The 21,898-nt window shown below is 39.0% G+C and overlaps 1 protein-coding gene across 1 annotated transcript in view; it reads right to left on the bottom strand.

The window, feature by feature from the left end:
- The window catches only part of PPTC7 (protein phosphatase targeting COQ7), a 45,276-nt gene that overhangs the window by 4,203 nt on the left and 19,175 nt on the right, over positions 1 to 21,898 (bottom strand). The window contains exons 2-5 of the mRNA XM_070386183.1: positions 10,990 to 11,169; positions 5,797 to 5,995; positions 2,487 to 2,610; positions 956 to 1,085 (exon numbers count right to left, since the gene is read on the bottom strand). Coding sequence (XP_070242284.1) covers positions 956 to 1,085; positions 2,487 to 2,610; positions 5,797 to 5,995; positions 10,990 to 11,169 — 633 coding nt within the window. The remainder of the gene's footprint in view (positions 1 to 955; positions 1,086 to 2,486; positions 2,611 to 5,796; positions 5,996 to 10,989; positions 11,170 to 21,898) is intronic.

Below are 21,898 nucleotides of genomic sequence, written 5' to 3'. Positions count from 1 at the left end.
CTAGTTGATAGTCTTGTAGTCTAATCTGGCAAACAGCTATGGCATGTGCTTTTTTCCTATTTAATATTTCCCAGACAGCTAAGAAATGCTTTACGTGTCCTAATATTATACCTGCAAGAAACTGACCAACTCTACAAGTGCTAATATGATTGCACCAACATGTTATCCAAGCTCAAAGCTGAGCTATTGGCCTGCTCCCAAAGTTACACATTGCTCAGTAGGTAGGAAGACTCTAGGCAAGGAGAGTCTTCCCTTTTCAAAACATCCTATAGAGGCAGGTGGGATGAATTGGGAGACTAGGACTGACATATACACACTGCTATGCATAAAACAGATAACTAATGAGAACCTACTGCACAGCACAGGGGAACTCTACTCAGCGCTCTGTGGTGACCTAAATAGGAAGGAAATCCAAAAAAGGGGACATATGGCTGATTCACTTTGCTGTACGACAGAAACTAACACAACACTGTAAAGCAATTAATTACAATTAATAAAAATTAACAAAAAACAAAAAACTCGCTATAGCAATTTGGTAGGCAAATACTGTGAATGAGTCCCACAAAGCCAGAGGAAGGGAGAAGTGAAATGTCAGACTTGTGAAGGGCAGAATGTTTAAACCATTAGCAATGTCCAGGCCCTCCAGGCAGAACTCGGAGGTTTTCTGGGCTCGGGTCCAAGCAGAGCATTGGCGGCGATAAAGGGCTTCAGGTTCCACCTGCCCCTGCAGCCAATGAAGTGCAGTTCTGAAGGGCACCTCTGTAGGGAACACATGCACTTGCTGTCCTCCAGTGATCGGGCCTGCTGACCTTGTTCAGAGTCACCGGCTCACAGCTGGGGGAGGACCCCTGAGCAGTCTCACCCCAGTGCAGCAGCCGGCCTCACACACAGCCCAGAATGCTCCCATCCCCTAAGTCCCCAATTAGTCCTTACGAAGGTCCCAAAGAATGCTTACCTCTCACATTCAATCCGTTGTCACATGCAAACTGTGCAAAAGGTGACATATAATTTGGGTCATAGGCCAGCTCATGAGCTTGCTCAGCAATGCTTCTTGCTGTCTGTTGTATACTCTCATAATTTGAATTCTAATACAAAAATATGAGGGAGATATTTTTACCAAAATGCCTCACATGATTTCTACACGTAAGTAAACATCACTTGCAAACATCACTTTTTAAGACAGTAATATTTATCTAATCATAGTTTCCATCATTTAAGTTTTATTTCAGTTAGAGAAGACAGTGGAACATAATACCTCGACTAAAATGAACGAGATCACCAGTGCTGCCTGCATAGGACGTCAATGAGAAAGTTCTTTGTGAGGATGGCCTTGGGTCCTGAAGTTTGAATTTTCGTATCTCCCCCGCCCCCCTTGAAATTCTTAAGGCATTCTTGCTAAAATGGGATGGGATTGAAGGGGCGGATTTTGATAGCATTTTAGGATGACCTCGAAATTCTCCCTGCTTGGGAACGCACGCCTGGCCAAGCTTAGTGTGCTTGCTCTCCAAGTAAATGCTGCCAGATGCCCCACTGAAAAGCCCTCTCTATTCTCTGTTTCTTCTCCATGCTTTATTTTTCTTTTTATTTAGCAACAACACTATTTCTATTCTTTCTTTCTCTGTATTCTCTGTCTTCCTCCACTAGAATGTAAGCCCCATAAGGTCAGGGAATGTGTCATTTCTGCCTCTCCTTCTGTTACATACGTGGCAGAGTGCCAGCAAGTGTCAGCACCTGGCCTTTCCTAAGCTCCACAGACAAAGCATGGTGTTAAGGATTTCTAGTGCATGGTCTTGGTTCATCCTCACCACGGCCCTACAAAACAGGGTCTTTGAACCATCCCACCCCTATTTTACAGGTGAGAAAAACACTGCTAAGAAAGTTTAGAAAACTCAAGGTCATACTGGTTAGTAGTAAAAACATGAGAAAAGATCAATCCCCCCAAGTCAGTACTTCACAAAGCCAGCAGAATATGCAGACTGGCTTTCACTTCCTTCCACTCACTGTATGGGCCAAGTCTGACCTGTTTCGTTACTGGTGACAGCTCAGATCATCAAGGCCCCTGGCTGCTTGCTACCCTTGGCTGGCTCTGGTATGATGGTTTCCTATCTTTCCCAGCCTCAACACCTGCTGGGTTTGTTACGGGACTGAAAAATGAAAAAGATAACCAGCAACCAACACCATTAAATACCATTAAAATGCAATTAAAAACACAAACAAGAAATCTCTCATTGGAGTTTTTCCTACCTTTATCACCCTACTAAAGAGAGGCTTGGATGAGAAGCCTCTTTTTTCCTCAGGTTTTCCAACTGTGAATATTTCTGTCTACAATTGTTTAGAACAAGATCAGAACCATTTTCATTTTCCTAAATTCACAAAGTAGTCCTTTCCAAAACTACAAAAAGAGCTTATGCAACTGAATTAATAAAAAAACCTCGGCTGCCCAGGGACGGTCACTGTTTCTAAAGGCCCACCTTTGAGTTAATTACCTTTAACTTTTTTAGCTCCTGAAGGATCATATAGTCAGGCATGTTGTCAAAGAGTCCATCTGTCGCTGTCAGGATAATGTCCCCTAACTGGACATCAAAAGATGTGCTATCAGCAGCGTCTGGGCTGTAACAAGGACAGGGTGGGGGCAAAGTTAGCAGAGCCCTTTAGAGATACTGTTAGAAGTTTCCAATGGGGACGATGCTAGAATATAACAAGGCTTTAAGGAAAACTAATTTATAGTAGCAGTCAATAATAAAAACCACTATTCTGAAATCCCTAACCTTGAAAAAAATTAACTGAAAACTGATATAAATCTTTCAAAAGCTTAACAAAAACTATCAAGTAAAACTGAGTTTGATGATTAGTCACATGTGCTTTAAAAGGCAGAAGGGTTCTTTTCTGAGTCAGACACTAAAATGCCTCTAGAATCCTAGTGGAAATGAGTCTTTGTTTCCTGATTCTTTAGTGCCAAATTCCATCCTCTCTTACTCACTTTCCACTCATCAGTTTCCCTGCAGGCTTAAATTTGGAGGCTGTGTTCTAGTGGAATAAATGAGCACTGTGGAGGAGCCCATGCAAGTCCTATAAGAATTAATTCATGTGAAATATCTACAATGGTATTTCTTACTATAATACTAGTAATTACTGGTGTATTATTTGTAACACCAAATCAATATTAATAAATCACCCTTACTCTGGCAGAGTAAAGACTGTCTCTCTCAGGGCTTACAAAGTTCCCATCAAGCACAGGTTACTTATTTATAAGGGCTCCTGGCACACAATACATCTTCAAGAAATAGTTAATGAATGAAGAATCACAGTAACTAACCCTCCAATTTGGGTAAAGACTCAATATTGTTAATGAAAAGAACAAGGTAGTGTGTGTGTGAGAAAGAAAGATCTATATTATACAGGCACTTCTATATGGAGAGAATAAATCCGGTAGGATTCAAAGAAACGTAACGGGCTGCCTCTGAGGACAGGTGGTAGATTTTTCATTACATCTGTGTAAAACTTTTTTAAAAAGATAGAGGGGAGACTTACATGAAGAAAACAGAAGCCCAGGTGGGGAGAAAAAGAGAAGATAATATATTCAAAGAGTTCATGGCCCCCTTGGAGACTGGTTCTCAGCCATTTTGAAAGGCCAGCTCTGCCACTTCCAGGCCTCCAAGGTGAGGGAAAGGTGAGGTATCTGATAATCTGCCTTAATGTGTAATTAGGGAACAAGAGCCAGGAAAAAATTCATACACTGACCCAGAAGGCAGGGGCCAGAACAAAAGCACCTTAAGCCTCACCAAAAAAAAAAAAAAACTAAATTGTTTAAGTGATGTATTATAAAATTTGTAAAGGGAAAACATAAAAACAAACAGCCTACCCATGGCTGCTGGGGATTTACACTAAGAAAATTTCTAGTTTGTCTTCTGTTGACTGAGAAAAGCAGCACCACACCTGAAAGTTCTGTAATGGGCTTCTGACAAGGAACAAACTAGCTTTCACTTATACATTTATACAATAACATAGCTGCTTTAACAACAATAGCTGTTGTCAAAACAGCTATTAAAGGAAATTTGTAAGTTAAGGTTAAAATAATATTTTATAGATAAGAGAGACTGATAACAAAGGATAACAAGCAGCCAAGAGAAAAAAAAAAAGACACTAAAACAGACTGTAAATTGGTAGAAACCAGGTTGATTTCTTCCATGGAATAGAGAGAAACAATACAAGACATTTCACATTTGCTCAGTCTTTGGAAGTGAATCAGACTCTAGAAGTTTAGATTAATGACCAGGTTGGCACTGAAGCTCTATTTTATGCTGAGGTTTTTCTTTCCCCAGGAGTGTCTTTTGCTATGCTGCCTGTGAGAGACTCGCTGCCATTGGACAGTTCGTCCTCTTCTCCCAACACTCCCACCCATGAGCTTGGTGTTCTGCCAGCTGCAGTTTTGCCCATTTTGATTGAACATACTGTGCTGCTGGAAACTTTTGACTGCACTGAAACACGAGCTGCAATCACATGCTAGCAAACTGTCTCTGGGCTCCAGGGGAAGCAACCTCCACCTCACTGGCAGGACAGGCCAAGTGCTGCCCTGACCAAACTGTCCCAAAGATAGTGTGTGAGGTACCGCAGGGCCGCTCTAGCACTGGGAAGCCAAAACAACAAGGATCAAATAAAGGAAAATTGAAAACACTGTTTCTCCAAAAACTGTTAGCTTAACTTGACATTTACCAAGGTCTTGGGGTTCTGAGTTTGCCTCACTCCAATGTGACTAATATCGATGTGCTACTACAGCCAACTGAAGAAGGGCCTATAATCAAATTTTCTTCCTATTATGGTAATCTGCCTTACTCTGAAAGTAAAAAAAAAAATGCTTCCCTCTCTGTAGGAGTCAGCAATAGACTTTCGATGGGTAATATGGAGCACTTATATAATATGCTCATTCTAGTTAAAGATGGCAGTAATCATCATTTTACCTTCGTCTGGACCTAAGGTTTGGCCTAATAAGAACTATTAAGTAGAGACAATCTGCGTTTGCTAGGATGCTTCTACTTTTACAACAGGTTCATTACCCAGTTTACCACATTTATGAATTGCCAACAATGTTTGTGTCAAACCCTATAAGGTTGTTAAAGGCAGTGAAATCTGAGACTGTCTTAGTATTACTCTGTACTCTGATCTGAGAAAAGGTAAACTATAAAAGTTGATTGAAAAAAGTACTGATTGTCCTGGAAAGGTCTTGACAGTTTAAAATGAACTGAGAAGGTGTTGGAAGAAAAAAAAAGCACACATCTAAGAGAACCATCAGAGAACATTCCCAAGACCACCTTTAAGTCCATTTCCTGCAAGTTAACTTTGCCTGACAAGTTCTGCAAGGACTGAAAGTTCCATTTGATGCACATTATAGGCAGCTCTGAGAATCAGGAAGTTATTCTGATAAATAAAGCAGATGTCCATTTGAATTCTTCCCTAATAACATATGCAAAACCTTGTATATGGCACGGCACACATGAACAATGACTCATTTATCCAGCACTACTTAAAAAATACAACTGTATGTATCATGTGGTCTTGGTATGAAAAACTGATATTCTATAAGCTTGAAATAGTATTTTCACGGTCAGGTCAAATTACTAGGTGTTTATCAGAATTCAACTTGGCTGGAAATCAAGTTCAAGCAGAATATCTTTCGATGTCAGACTAAAAGGTCTTCAATGTGTCTTCTCTTCTCACGTGAGAATGGAAAATGCCCATCTCTAACAGCCTAGTTAAGGGGAATGGAAGGGAACCTGTTGGTGAGAGAGGGGAGATTACCTGTCACTCAAGACAACTCCCTCGGCTTCGGGGGGCGCGATTGAGAGCTGGAATGGAGTGTTGAAGTAATGCTGCTGCTCATCTGATCGGTGCACAACTTCCCCACCCCTGACAACCAGAAAGCCTGAATCACCCAGGTTTGCTGTGTGTAAGCGGTGGCTAGTTCTGTCCAGCACCACGATGCACGCAGTACTGCTACCTAGAAACAAAAACAATGTCCATTTATTTTCTCTTCCCAGACTGTCTCTGCATACACATTTTTATCATATCATCCTGAGGAGCAACATACCATAACGTGAACCTCCTTTGCCTAAATAGGTCCTTTCTTAGTTACAGCTCCATACCCATGTCAGTAGTAACCTGATCATGATCAACACAATGGGGAGAGAAAAAGGGATTTATACTACACATACAAAGTGGGCCACTGATGAAGAAATAATAAAAATGGCTGGTATTTAACCACATTATTTCATTTCAATAGTGCTATAATCTATGCCAAATTTTCAAAAGGATGTTATTGAGATATTAAGTTTTAATACTTAAATGCCAAAATGAGAATGTCACGTTTCCATGACACTTTTCATTAGTCACTGGCAGAAAGCCTTCCCTGTGAAATTCACTAACATTTAAGACAGGGCACATAACTTCAATTTTTAACGGGATTTCCATCTGGTGAGGTCATGAAAAAATTTTATTGCAGACTCACTATGGAGTAACAAGATCAAGTTTCATGGGTGGGGAATCAACCTGTTCACTTTACAGAGACTACTAACATTTAGAGGGAACATTCCAAGCAGAAGCTTCTGTGTGCCTTTGTAGCACACAGCTCACAGGACCTTTCTCAGCCTGAAGTTGGTAATACAGTTAGTGAGATTGCTTTCAAATACTAAAATTTCAACCTATACCTACAGAAAATGGCAAAATTGAAAAAATAAGCAGTTCAACAACCATGTAAATGGTCTGTAAATACATATATTTTTTTAATGATCACTGCACTAGTATAGGGAACGTGGTCACTCTCATTCCATGGTGATAAGAGTAAAACTTAAATAAATCTTTCTAAAGGACAATATTGCCCTGAAAAATGTACATATCCTTTGACCTAGCAATTCCATTTGTGAGGATTTATTATAAGAAAATAGAAATGCAAACAAGACTTAAGTACAAAACACTGTATAAGATCACAAAGAACTGGAAACAACCTCAACATCTAAAATTAAGGGGTTGGTTATATAAATTACAGCTCATCCATACAATGGAAGGCTATGCACTATCACATAATACTTAGGAATACAGACTCTAGAGACAGCCTGCCTGCATCTTAACACTAGCTCTGCCACTTACTAGCTGTGCGACCTGGGACAAATTATGTAACCTGTCTGTGCCTTAGTTTCCCCATCTATAAAAACAGGGATAACAGTAACTACCTCAGAGAGCTGTTTGTAAGATAAAATTAGTTAAATCATGTCAAAGACTTACAATAAATAATGTGTTCGCTGGCTATTTGACAGCAACTAAAACTGTGTGAGAGAAATATATTTGAAAACAAAAGATAAGTGAAACAAGTAGATTATAAGCTCGTATTAAAGTTACCTTTAAAAAGTGATACCAAAAAAAAAAAAAAAAGTGATACCAAATATAACGAACTGTACATCAGAAACATCGATATTGTAATCTTTTTTTAAAAAGCACAATATGTAGGCAAAAGCTAACCTGCTAAAATGACAGTTAAAGGGCAAAAAGAAGAAAATAAACAGGCTGTGGAACCAGCTGTGTTAAATCCCAGTGCTCTATCACCTTCTAGCCATGTGATATGGCCGTGGGCAAACCACTTATTCTCTCTAGGCCTCAGTTTCTTCCTAACAAAATGGGGAATAAAAGCACCTACAAATCTACGTCATTGGGGCTACTGTGAGCACACAGTAAATTCAATTCCTGTTACTATTATGCTATGCCCAAAGAAAAAAGGTCAGGAGGCATAATCACTAAAAAATTAATAGTTTTCTTAATAGATTATAAGTAATTTAAATTTTTGTTACTGTTTCCTTAATGAAAATGTGTAACTTAATTAAAAAACACTTAAATATAAGCATTTGTGTCACTGTAATGTTCAGAAATTGTTTCCTTGTTATCTACAGTATATGCACGGGTACAAATCTGACAGGTTAATACTAAATTATCTAGTCCCTACCCATTAAATGTCAAAGAAAAGAAAAACAGTATTTTTTGTATTGTATTGTATTTTGTATTGTAACTAACTGGTCATGCTGTCTGAGAACCTATTCTATAGCTTACATTAGAGCTAAAGTCACCAATTACCCTTCCTTCCTAACCCAATGCACAAAAAATCTAATCATTTACATCATTAACAGAACCACCACACAAAAGATCTTTTGAAAGCTGATGGGATTAATTCAACTGAGAACAAAAAAATGACAGATGAGAAGCACAGTCCTGAAGATGCTGCTGCAGGAAGGACTCATGTTGACTCATTATTACTCACTGACAAACCTAGGCTATCATTTTGCTACCCCTGTGGCAGTCACCCGCTGTGTTAGAATCAAAATGGTCCTCGTGAGTGATAGACAGAGCTTTAACATGCAAAGCAGTGCCAAACAGGGGAAGCTCACCCTTACACAATCATCTGGGCCTCTTCAAATTACTGATGAGTACAGCGGCTCAGGCCCTGACAGTCTAACATGGGGAGAAGAGTTCACCCTTAAATATTTGATGAAGAACAAACAAGCAAAGAAGAAAGAAAAGAGTGCTAAGAACCATGTTGAATACTCAGATGAGCAATCCAGACAGGTCCCCAAGCATATCCCTCATGATAAAATGGCCCTTACTCTGTAAACTACAGTTAAGCATTTTCAGCAGCAAAGGAAGAAAGGGATAACCTTACAAGGATTAATTCCTCAAATTCTTAAGATATGTTGGTTTCATAAGACCTAAATCCATTTAAGGGTTTCTGAAGAAATAATATATGTAAACAATTAGCCTGTGATGCCAATTCAGATCTAAAAGCAGCTAGAAATTCTCAAGAAATAAGTGGTTACAGCTATCAGCTCACCCTTTATACTTGAATTATGCTTTTTCAAAGTTGTAAGATTTTTTAAAAAAAGATTACCTAATCTTATAAAGTTATTATTTATAATTACAGCTGAGGTTCAATAAAACTTAGCAGCCTGCCTTTGCCAAAATATACTTGGGTTTTTGTTACAAACAGCTTAGAGATATGTAGATAAGGTAAGAGAGAAGTATGTATGTTGTCAAACATATTTCCAAGTGTCTTTTAGGAGAAAGCGGTTAGTTATAACATTCAATGTAAAAGAACCTCTTTTATGTCCTTAAACTTATTCTACTAAGTCTCCAGTTACATGAAGGTGAATAGGGGAAAAAGCAGTTATAAGGAAGAAACTCAGCAAAAAAACAAAGCTTTCAAAGCACAAAATGAGGATAGTTGTTATAGGCTGTAATGGTTTATTCCAAGTCATAATAATTTAGTCACATAATTTAGTAACAGGGTTGGGGTTGGAGTGGTATTGGCAGAAGACTCACAGGAATGCATAGGAGTCAGGCCCCTTGTATTGTGTCTACAGACTCTCTGTCAGATGGTACCCTGCAATGTGTCTTCTTTTCCCTTAAGATGTTTCTGAGTACTATAAGAAGCTTTAAGTCACTGCTTTTCACAAAAATGGATTTATCTAGTTAACATGAAATAAGGGGGTCAGAGGTTAGGTGGTTTGCCTAAAGTCATATGGCAAGTTGACAGAGAGGTGCTAGAAATAGAGTCTAGGATATTTCAAGATACCAGGGAAGTTCAAGATTGCAAGCCTAAAATAGCAGATTAAGACAAAGTAGTATATTGAAACCTCAAGACAAGATTTCTCTTCAGTTAGAAGGAGAACAAGCAGGTTAATCACAGCACAGAGAAGACAGAAGCATGATGGAAACAACCCCTTCTCACAAAGGTTTCAAATTGAAGGTAAAATTCTACAAAAATGGAAATCTCCATTTACACTGAAAAGAGGCGGCTGATTTTAAATGTGCCTGCTGACTGGGAGGGGGCCTTCTAGTAACCAGAAAGATGCTGGCAATTAGCAGAAACTTAATAACACCCTTTCTGAGAGCCTGCTTAGAAGGCTGGGTAAGTGCCCAAGAAACCATTTAACAAACAAATGGAGCAGCTTGGCCAAAGAACGCTTCACTGGCATGCCATATAAACAAACACTACATATTTGTATATTTTCTAATACAAGATTAACAGGGATCTATACAGACTAATGTAACTGCTAACTGCAAGCAACTGGGCAGTCTATCTGCAACCTGAACTCCCCGCAAGTAATCAACTGAGCATTACACGTGGGACCTCAATCCCCTTTCTTCCTCCCTGGGAGAGAATCACTAACCCAATTATACAACCACTTGCTTTTCTTCTTTTATATTTTAGGACCCCTAAATGATACAGCTTTATGTTTCTGAAACGGAAATTTATGGACTCAGACTGGTGGGTGGTATTCTGCAAAGTCATCTTTCTCCTCAACAACATGCTCCTGAGTACTGCATGCAACCTTAACGCATTCTATTTAAAAATGCATTTTCCTCCTATAAATGACTTTAAGGTTGTTCCCAGTTTTCTGCTATTATAAATGAGGTTACTATGAACATTCTTGTACCATCTCTTGATGTGCAAGAGCTTCTCTAGTTCAAGGTAAAGGACCCAGAAGCTGAACTTTTGGGGCATATTATCTATTCATGTTTAACTTTATTCTTTAATTCTAAACTGTTTTCCAAAGTGGCTGTATTTATCTCACGCAGTATTAAGTATTCTGGTGTAGCCTATGGCTTCTCCATCAAACTGTTTAACAGGAAGAGCCTCGGATAAACAGCTGGGCCGGTGATTTTCTTGGTTTTGTTGTTAACCACCTCCTGGGCTTCTTTAAATGTTAGTCGCTCAGTTGTGTCTGACTCTTTGCAAGCCCACCAAGCTTCTGTGTCCATGGGATTCTCCGGCAAGAATACTGGAGTGGACAGCCATTGCCTTCTCCAGGGGATCTTCCAAACCCAGGGATCAAATCTGGGTCTCCAGCATTGCAGGCAGATTCTTTACTGTCTGAACCACCGGAGGGTGGGGAGAGTCGGGGGTGGGTGGGGGGGTGTTTAGAGAGGAAAACACATGGGATATGTACTTACCAAGCAAAGGTACTTTATTTTGCAGCAACTCACAGTAGCTTGTGGTGAGGATACCAATAGGATTACTCGGGACAAACCGTCCTTCTTTTACTAACCGTTCACATGTTCGCATTAAAGTCCCTGAGAACTGAGAAGGATCAACACCATAGTCTCTCCATCCTCCTACACCATCTGCAACTCCTAAAAAATAAAAATAAAAATTTTACATTCAAAAGATAGTCCTAATCAGTGTCTCAGGAATTCTTACCCGTCTTCCTATTACTAATTTTACTACACACTAGTACATAAATTTACTGTGAAATTCAGAATAAAAAGCAGTCAGGTTTAATGTATTATACACTAATACTACTAAGCCACATTCTCTACTTAGAATCTGATCTGTCATATATTGATGAATAAACACGTGAGCTACCACAGGGTGGCATTGCCTCCCAACCAAAAGGTTGTTTTCAGCAGGATTTTCATCTTTGCACATAACTATTTGTGTTATTAATCTTTGTTGTATTTTATAAGAATGAAAACTGATTTTCTTAAAAAGTGCTGATGCTCCATTTACCATTGCAATGAAAAGAATAAAATACTTAGGAATATATCTACCTAAAGAAACTAAAGACCTATATATAGAAAACTATAAAACACTGGTGAAAGAAATCAGAGAGGACACTGATAGATGGAGAAATATACCATGTTCATGGATTGGAAGAATCAATATAGTGAAAATGAGTATACTACCCAAAGCAATTTATAGATTCAATGCGATCCTTATCAAGCTACCAACGGTATTCTTCACAGAGCAGAATAAATAATTTCACAATTTGTACGGAAATACAAAAAACCTCGAACAGCCAAAGCTATCTTGAGAAAGAAGAATGGAACTGGAGGAAATCAACCTGCCTGACTTCAGGCTCTACTACAAAGCCACAGTCATCAAGACAGTATGGTACTGGCACAAAGACAGAAATATAGATCAAGAGAACAAAATAGAAAGCCCAGAGATGAATCCACGCACATATGGACACCTTATCTTTGACAAAGGAGGCAAGAATATACAATGGATTAAAGACAATCTCTTTAACAAGTGGTGCTGGGAAAACTGGTCAACCACTTGTAAATGAATGAAACTAGAGCACTTTCTAACACCATACACAAAAATAAATTCAAAATGGATTAAAGATCTAAACGTAAGACCAGAAACTATAAAACTCCTAGAGGAGAACATAGGCAAAACACTCTCCGACATATATCACAGCAGGATCCTATATGACCCACCTCCCAGAATACTGGAAATAAAAGCAAAAATAAACAAATGGGACCTAATTAAACTTAAAAGTTCTGCACAACAAAGGAAACTATAAGCAAGGTGAAAAGACAGCCTTCAGAATGGGAGAAAATAATAGCAAATGAAGCAACTGACAAACTACTAATCTCAAAAATATACAAGCAACTCCTACAGCTCAATTCCAGAAAAATAAATGACCCAATCAAAAAATGGGCCAAAGAACTAAATAGACATTTATGTATAAATAAATAAATAAATAAATAAAAAGTGCTGATGCTAGTGAGAATACAACTGAGCCAGTTGGCCATCATGAAGAATACCAAAGGCAGCAAACTTTTAACTTCAAATATTGGTCAATAATTGTGAAAGAGAAAACAAAATTAAGAATATATCTTACCCTCTTTGCTCCTCCCTCAGAGACAACCACCATCCTGTACACGGCCACACTGCCCAGCAATAAGTGCCACCACCGTGTGTGGCTAGGAAGCACTAGATATGGGCCTGACTGATGCAAACTGAGAAATGCTCTAAGTATAAAACACACACTGGACTTTTTGAAAACTTATTAGTAAGAAAAAAGGGGTAAAATATCTCATTAATTGACACCAGCAAGGACCCATGAATGATTTCTCTCCTGCTGCTGCTGCTGCTAAGTCACTTCAGTCGTGTCCGACTCTGTGTGACCCCATAGACGGCAGCCTCTGTCCCTGGCATTCTCTAGGCAAGAACACTGGAGTGGGTTGCCATTTCCTTCTCCAATGCATGAAAATTCTTAGGATTTGCTCTTTTATCTTTTAACACCTTTCATATATAACATATAGAAGTGTTAATTATATTTATCATATAATTTAAATTGTATACTACATTCCTGCTGCTGCTAAGTCGCTTCAGTTGTGTCTGACCCTGTGCGACCCCACAGATGACAGCCCACCAGGCTCCCCCATCCCTGGGATTCTCCAGGCAAGAACATTGGAGTGGGTTGCTATTTCCTTCTCCAATGCATGAAAGTGCAAAGTGAAAGGGAAGTTGCTCAGTCGTGTCTGACTCTTAGCGACCCCATGGATTGCAGCCTACCAGGCTCCTCCTATTTAATGTAACTGGAAGTTTGTACCTTCTGATTGCCTTCATTCAATTACCCCTCACCCATTCCTGCCTCTGGTATCCACAAACCTGATTTCTTTTTCTATGAGCTTGTTTCTGAAGTGTAAATTGTATACTACATTCCTGCTGCTGCTAAGTCATTTCAGTCATGTCCGACTCTGTGCAACTCCATAGACGGCAGCCCACCAGGCTTCCCTGTCCCTGGGATTCTCTAGGCAAGAACACTGGAGTGGCTTGTCATTTCCTTCTCCAATGCATGAAAGTGAAAAGTGAAAGTGAAGTCACTCAGTCGTGTCCGACTCTTAGCGACCCCATGGACTACAGCCTACGAGGCTCCTCCTATTTAATATAACTGGAAGTTTGTACCTTCTGATTGCCTTCATTCAATTACCCCTCACCCATTCCTGCCTCTGGTATCCACAAACCTGATTTCTTTTTCTATGAGCTTGTTTCTGAAGTGTAAATGGGCTATATGTATATTTTTTGTACATTCAACTTACACACTTCAAAGAATATATCTGGTACAAAAGTAGCAAGGTGCTTATATATGCATCTCTGAAAAACTGACAACGTAAAATGAACACATTACATGTTTCTCTGGTAATGGCACTTAATAAACAGAAGTGGAACACATCTTGAAAAAATAAGAGGAAACAGAGCTGGAAGACAGTAAAGAGGTTGACAAATAACGTATCACTTTGTGGCAGAAACCTTCCCATCTCTTATGACCAACCAACAGGCAAATTTCATGTTTTTTCCCTCCCGCTTTGGCCATGCTTTGTGGTAAGCTTCCCAACCAGGGATTGAACTCATGCCCCCTGCAGTGGAAGCATGAAGCCTTAACCACTAGCTGACAGGGAAGTCACAAGGCAAAATTTCACTTTAGGGCAAAATACAAATTAGTTGATTAGATATATCTGTGATTTGTTTCAAATTATTAGTGGGGTGTGTGTGTGTGTGTGACAGAAGAGTAGATGAAATAAGGCTGGCCATGAATGGATAACTGAAGTTGAATGAGAGATACATTCATCCTTCTATTTTGATATATACTTGAAATTTTCCATTATATAAAATTTAAACAGTAATAACGATAAGAAAAAAGATCCTTCTGCCTGCCACGTGGACAGCAAAAGCAGTGAAGGCATGAGTCTGGAGACAGTCTCAGTGGCTCCGTTAGGAAACAGTGGCAGTGCAGTAAGAGTGCAGGATTTGGGATCCAGTGCAACAAAAGGACTCACAGGTAGACTGATGGGGTGCAGAGAGGCAGGCAGAAAGAGAAGCTTCAGGGATGGCTGAAGTCTACCCTCCCAGTGAGAAGTATCGCTGTTTTTCAGGCAGTTGGAAGGCTATCCAGAAATTCTTATGAAAGTTTAGTGGGAGCTTCTTTTGAGGAATTTTTACTTCACCAGCGGTAAGATTTTTACCACGATTTAAATGCAATAATTTGTGTTAAAACACAGAATGCAATTATAGTCCTTACAACTGCATCTGATGAATCATTCGTTCTTTTCAAACTACTGTTTGCTCAAGGAAAGAATTTCTTTTTAACCAGTCTCTGATCTGAGAGCCACAATTAACTTTAAATACAAACTGGTTTCATCTACAAATGTCCTTCAGAAGAAAACCATTAAAACCTGAGATAATGTTGAGAGTTGATCCTGGCACTCACTAAACAATCTGTCAACGGGTTACAGAGTCTGACCTGGCATAGCCCCTCAACATTAATCAGATATCTCCCAGAATAGAGCATAACCTTTCAGGCACCTGTTTGCTTTTATATGGGAAAAAGAACCCAGGCAAAACTCCATTTGCAAATCTTGTTAGGGAAAAAGGGGATTCAAGAAGCATGTAAACTTTTCAATAAATCTTTGGGGGGAAAAGTCTTAGTACACATACAAAGTTTACTTACACAGAACAAGTTATATAACAGAAAGAGTTGCATTTGGGATTAGAACCAGGCTAAAACCAGAGTAACCTACATTTGAAACCTAGTTTATTCATATTAGGCAGTTATTTCTACAAGAAAACGAGTATTTCCTCTCTTGCATAAGCAAAAGCTTCAATCCACAATGAGAGAACACTTCCAATTAAATAGTGGAACTGATCCATATATAAAAGGAAATTTCATTGCAGTAAACAACTGTTAAAAGAGAAATAGCATTAGATCTCGAAGACATCAAGCAACAAAGGATAAGAATATCCCTAGGAGCAAACGCTACAATGAACGGTAGGAAACAGAGGTTGAGGCAGGTGCACCCTGCCTCTGGGAAGCTCACCTTCTAGTGGGTAGCTAGACCACTCACTCACAGAACTAGACAAACGGCTCCCACAAACGCTGCTACTGAAGAGTCAAAAGCAAGTGGTTAATGCTCACGGAGCACTGTGAGAGTGGAGCAAGCTTTTACTAGGAAGTGGCATTCAGATCTGGCCCTGGAAGGTAAGTCAGATTCCCACAGGCAGGGAAGGGTAATTAAAGGAAAAGAACAGCAAATTAGGTGCTGCTGGGGCCTGGGTGAGTGGCAGAGAAGTTGAAGTATGCAGTGCAGGAACTAAAGTTGTGGTGGGCCCAAAACTGCAGTCCAAGAACTTTAAGCTTTATGGTATAGACCTGTGCTGTCCAATATGGGTGCCACCATCCATATGTGGTCATTTAGTTTGAAATGTAGCTAGTTTGGTTTGAGATGAGCTGTTAAACATAAAATACACTCTGGAGTCCAAAAACCTAGTACCCCTCAAACTGTAAAATGTCTTAATTTCATGCTGAACATATATTTCAGATATATTGGGTTAAATAAAACATAGTAATTGAAATTAACATCATCCATTTCATTTTTTTTTAATGTGGCTACTAGAAAATTTAAGATTACATATATAGTTTACAGTGTATTTCTACTGAAGAAGACTGCTCTTGACAATAGAAAATATCTAAAGTTTTTGGGTAGAAGTGTAAAATCCAATCTATATTTTAGAAAATGAATCTTGAGAGCAGTGGACAGAACAGATTAAGAGAGGTAAGAAGTCAGGCATCAGCTGTGAGATTTTAGGTTAAAGGTAATGGAAAAGTAGAATACACAATCACCGGAAATACAAAGAACACAAAGACAACAGGGCTCTACAGCAATACGTTTTGTATCAATTAGTATGAGTGTTGATTTCTGGATTTCAGGAATGAGTATTGATTAGATGATACCCCAATTAGGAGGGGGTAAAAATGCCTTTAGAAGATACTGACTTCTGTCTCAAGAATGCTGATTCTCAGGCACCAGTGGGGTATTTTTGTGGACATGCTCTATATGAAGTTGGGACCTTAGATTCTGCAGCTAGGAAGGCAATCAGGGCCAGATCTTTGACAAAGGTCTAGTACTGACCCCATGGATGCTCAGGGTGAAGAGAGCAAAAAGGTTAAGGAGTTAAGGGGAATTTTATCTTAGGAATAAGAAATGAAATGAAATGTTAGTCACTCAGTCACGTCAGATTCTTTGCCCACTGTCATGGAATTCTCCAGGCAAGAATACTGGAGTGGGTAGCCATTCCCTTCTCCAGGGATCGAATCCAGGTCTCCTGCATTGCAAGCAATTTTTTTTTTTTTTACCATCTGAGCCCCCAGGGAAGCCCTAGGAATAAGAATTCTTGGCCAAATAGTTCATTTGTGAATTGCATTCTTATTCTAGGCATCAAATTACAAAATCAGATACAACTGATTAAGTTTAAGGAACAGCTAAGAAACCCAATTTGTCAGAATGATATACCAATAATTTCTTTAGAGATGAAGAGAAGTGAAGCTGAAAAGGTGGACAGAAAGGCTTTGAATGCCAAGATAAAGAATGTGCACTGAATACAGAAGCTATTTCCTTTAACTCACTGTAATCATCTTATGTCTCCATTAATAACATTCTGTCAGCCCATGTCTAGTTGAAGTGTTTGCTTTAACCTAAGATCCAATTAAAACCATTATTAGATTAAGATAATGGTTCCATATCTGAAAGAGCTGAGCAAAAGGCTGAGAGCAAACAGCTACAGGACACAGAACATTCCTTTAGTTGTACCAGTTACAATGGGAAATGTCAAGTTTTATGAAGTGGGAAATACGGAACTAGAGAATATTTATATTTATGATTTTTATAAAATATTTTGCTAAGTTTTCCATAGACTGCTTTTCTACAGTAGGCTTAAAAGAAAGGAGATATACCTCCCATTATTTAAATGTATCTTTTTACAGGAAGAAAATTCTTAAAGTAACACAATTTTCACTTTTTTAACTGAACACATTTTTGTCTTTGCCTATGGTTATAACCACATAAAAACAAAACTTTGCTGTACTTGAAAAATAAATCACTTAGCTTTTTATTAACTCAAAATTTTACCTTTATTCTAAGCCAAAAGTACAAGGGAAAAAAAGATCTGGTAAGTAAGCTAAAACTGTGGAAGCTTAAAAATCCTCTTTCCAACTGCATATGGCCACCTAACTGTGTAGTTGTAAAAGGCTCACCTTGAACAAGATTTTGAACTAAGTGACCACCACCAGCCTGAGTTTCTCCACCATTCTCCATTATCAGCAAGCAGCACGAGGCTGCCATTCTTCTTAAACTCTTCCTACTATACTCATCTTCAGATCGACATGCGATCAGTTATAAGACATTTTCTAGAACAAAGTGATGCCCCAAAAATAAATACTAAGTTTCAATTTTAATATAAAAATCAGTGAAGAAAAAATGGTCATTTGTTTTTATCCAACAATAGCTCTGACAGAATTTCAAATACTAAGTAGTACCCAAAGGTAATAAGAGTTTTATTCCTTGCATCTTTGATGATCTCAAGGCCTTTTACATTGAACCTCATACTCTCTAATGAAGCAAGACGGTTCTACAGGGATTGTTTCCTTCTACAGGGATTGTTTCTCCACCAGTGAAACACACCTCCTATCTACTAGAATGGGTACTTGATAGTGAACTGAAACTCTAGAGGAGAAACTAAGTATCTGGCTGGATCACAAGAGTTGAATAATAAAAGCAGCAGGAGACCCTCTGTACCCAACAGATAAGGATATCTGGTTTTACCCTTTCTGCAGTGAGTGCTCATTTAATGAGGAACTGGTTAGGCAGTATCTATTGCAGTGCTACAGCTGGCTTCTTTTCAGATGTTGAGGGTCTTCTTCAAATACGAGATCTAGTGCTCTCAGAGCCAACACTATTTGTGGAGAGACATCACAACCTGAAGCATTATAACTAGAGAAAAATGAGAACAGAGTACAAACTCACTTTCTAGCAAATGTAACAGATCACACTTGTATCAACAATCCTGAAGCCTCAACTATTTGGGCATTAAGAACACTCCCCTGTGATTCAGGACTGTGAAATGTATCTGCAAATAATTATCCCAAAGGGAACAAAAAGAAGAATTACTGGAAAAATGTATTTAAGAGTTGATTTATTCAAAGAAGTACAATTTGCTTTGACTAAAACTCCTTTCAGTTCTCTAGAGGTGAAATTACATAGATTATGACATCCTTCCTGCTTTAACAAGCAAGTGATATATTCCCTTTGCAAGGTTTCTCCAAAGTAACCACTATGAATCAGTCACGATGAAACATGCATCTTCGAATTCTCCAGATACCAAGTCTACGTCAAGAACTCAAGATCTCTAAGTAAAACAGCTAACTCAAAGCTGAGGTAATAAAGCTGAAAGGATGGAAGAATGGTTCAAACCCTATGATAAAATGTGTGAAAAGGGAACCTGTCAGCAAAACTCAAATTTTGCTAAACAAATAGTACTGTCTAGAACAGTTAACAAAGCTCAAAAATGGACTCAAAGGAGGAATAAATGATCTATTTTATGTTTTAGAATTCTAAAGAAAATAGCTATTCCTTTCTAGCTCAGCAAACATGAAATTACTCAATAATTAATCAAATTAAAATGCACACACATACATATATACATTTACACCTGCTGTCCAGAATAATTCATTAGTTAGAGATTGTAATCTCCAGATGATTAGGAAATGACAGCATGAAGGCAAAGAAACTCAAACTCAACTTTTTTAAAAGAAAAAATGTTCTTTTCTCTAACTTCCTTTACCTCTTCTGTTTAAATACCAAATATTTAATGTGGAATCATGTGTTTGGACTTAACTATGGCTGAGGACCTTGGGTATCTTAAAAGTTGAGGGTGAAGTCACAGATAAAGGTCACTTCACTCTTTTCTGAGCTGCAATAGTATCTTAATCAAATGCTAAATGCTGTTGGCAATGCTTTTTGGACAGGAAGAAGCAACAGACAAATCATCTGGGTGTGGGGGGTCACACTGATTTTAAGTTATGAACAGTAGACACAGGGCCCTTAGTGTGTTACAAAATTAATGGCTTCTATTAAAGCAAAAAGGCAAAATGGCTGTCTGGGGAGGCCTTACAAATAGCTGTGAAACGAAGAGAAGCGAAAAGCAAAGGAGAAAAGGAAAGATATAAACATCTGAATGCAGAGTTCCAAAGAATAGCAAGAAGAGATAAGAAAGCCTTCCTCAGCAATCAATGCAAAGAAATAGAGGAAAACAACAGAATGGGAAAGACTAGGGATCTCTTCAAGAAAATCAGAGATACCAAAGGAACATTTCATGCAAAGATGAGCTCAATAAAGGACAGAAATGGTATGGACCTAACAGAAGCAGAAGATATTAAGAAGAGATGGCAAGAATACACAGAAGAACTGTACAAAAAAGATCTTCACGACACAGATAATCACGATAGTGTGATCACTGACCTGGAGCCAGACATCCTGGAATGTGAAGTCAAGTGGGCCTTAGAAAGCAGCACTACAAACAAAGCTAGTGGAGGTGATGGAATTCCAGTTGAGCTATTCCAAATCCTGAAAGATGATGCTGTGAAAGTGCTGCACTCAATATCTCAGCAAATTTGGAAAACTCAGCAGTGGCCATAGGACTGGAAAAGGTCAGTTTTCATTCCAATCCCAAAGAAAGGCAATGCCAAAGAATGCTCAAACTACCGCACAATTGCACTCATCTCACACGCTAGTAAAGTAATGCTCAAAATTCTCCAAGCCAGGCTTCAGCAATATGTGAACCGAACTTCCTGATGTTCAAGCTAGTTTTAGAAAAGGCAGAGGAACCAGAGATCAAATTGCCAACATCCGCTGGATCATAGAAAAAGCAAGAGAGTTCCAGAAAAACATCTATTTCTGCTTTATTGACTATGCCAAAGCCTTTGACTGTGTGGATCACAATAAACTGTGGAAAATTCTTCAAGAGATGGGAATACCAGACCACCTGATCTGCCTCTTGAGAAATCTGTATGCAGGTCAGGAAGCAACAGTTAGAACTGGACATGGAACAGACTGGTTCCAAATAGGAAAAGGAGTTCGTCAAGGCTGTATATTGTCACCCTGCTTATTTAACTTATACGCAGAGTACATCCTGAGAAACGCTGGACTGGAAGAAACACAAGCTGGAATCAAGATTGCCGGGAGAAATATCAATAACCTCAGATATGCAGATGACACCACCCTTATGGCAGAAAGTGAAGAGGAACTCAAAAGCCTCTTGATGAAAGTGAAAGTGGAGAGTGAAAAAGTTGGCTTAAAGCTCAACATTCAGAAAACGAAGATCATGGCATCCGGTCCCATCACTTCATGGGAAATAGATGGGGAAACAGTGGCTGACTTTATTTTTCTGGGCTCCAAAATCACTAGAGATGGTGACTGCAGCCATGAAATTAAAAGACGCTTACTCCTTGGAAGGAAAGTTATGACCAACCTAGATAGCATATTCAAAAGCAGAGACATTACTTTGCCAACAAAGGTCCGTCTAGTCAAGGCTATGGTTTTTCCAGTGGTCATGTATGGATGTAAGAGTTGGACTGTGAAGAAGGCTGAGCGCCGAAGAATTGATGCTTTTGAACTGTGGTGTTGGAAAAGACTCTTGAGAGTCCCTTGGACTGCAAGGAGATCCAACCAGTCCATTCTGAAGGAGATCAGCCCTGGGATTTCTTTGGAAGGAATGATGCTGAAGCTGAAACTCCAGTACTTCGGCCACCTCATGCAAAGAGTTGACTCATTGGAAAAGACTCTGATGCTGGGAGAGATTGGGGGCAGGAGGAGAAGGGGACGACAGAGGATGAGATGGCTGGATGGCATCACTGACTCAATGTACGTGAGTCTCAGTGAACTCCGGGAGTCGGTGATGGACAGGGAGGCCTGGCGTGCTGCGATTCATGGGGTCGCAAAGAGTCGGACATGACTGAGCGACTGATCTGATCTGATTAAAGCTGAGGATTTTCCATTTCTAGATATTAGGAAATGTTACACAATGCCTAATAAATTAACGTTTAAGTAAAAAAATAACAGCAATGAAAGTCCAGCCATCTGATGTGTGCCTTGTACTGGCCCTTTAAGTTAACAGAAAAATTTTCCTTCTATTTATAAGATTAGATCTAGAATTTTGGTCTTAAAGGTTAACCTAATATTCATAACAATTAAGCCATAGACTTCTCTGGTGGCTCAGTGATAAAGAATGTGTCTGCCA

Source organism: Bos mutus, chromosome 17, assembly GCF_027580195.1.
Source record: "Bos mutus isolate GX-2022 chromosome 17, NWIPB_WYAK_1.1, whole genome shotgun sequence".
Taxonomy (NCBI): domain Eukaryota; kingdom Metazoa; phylum Chordata; class Mammalia; order Artiodactyla; family Bovidae; genus Bos; species Bos mutus.
This window is presented reverse-complemented; position numbering and strand designations above follow the sequence as displayed.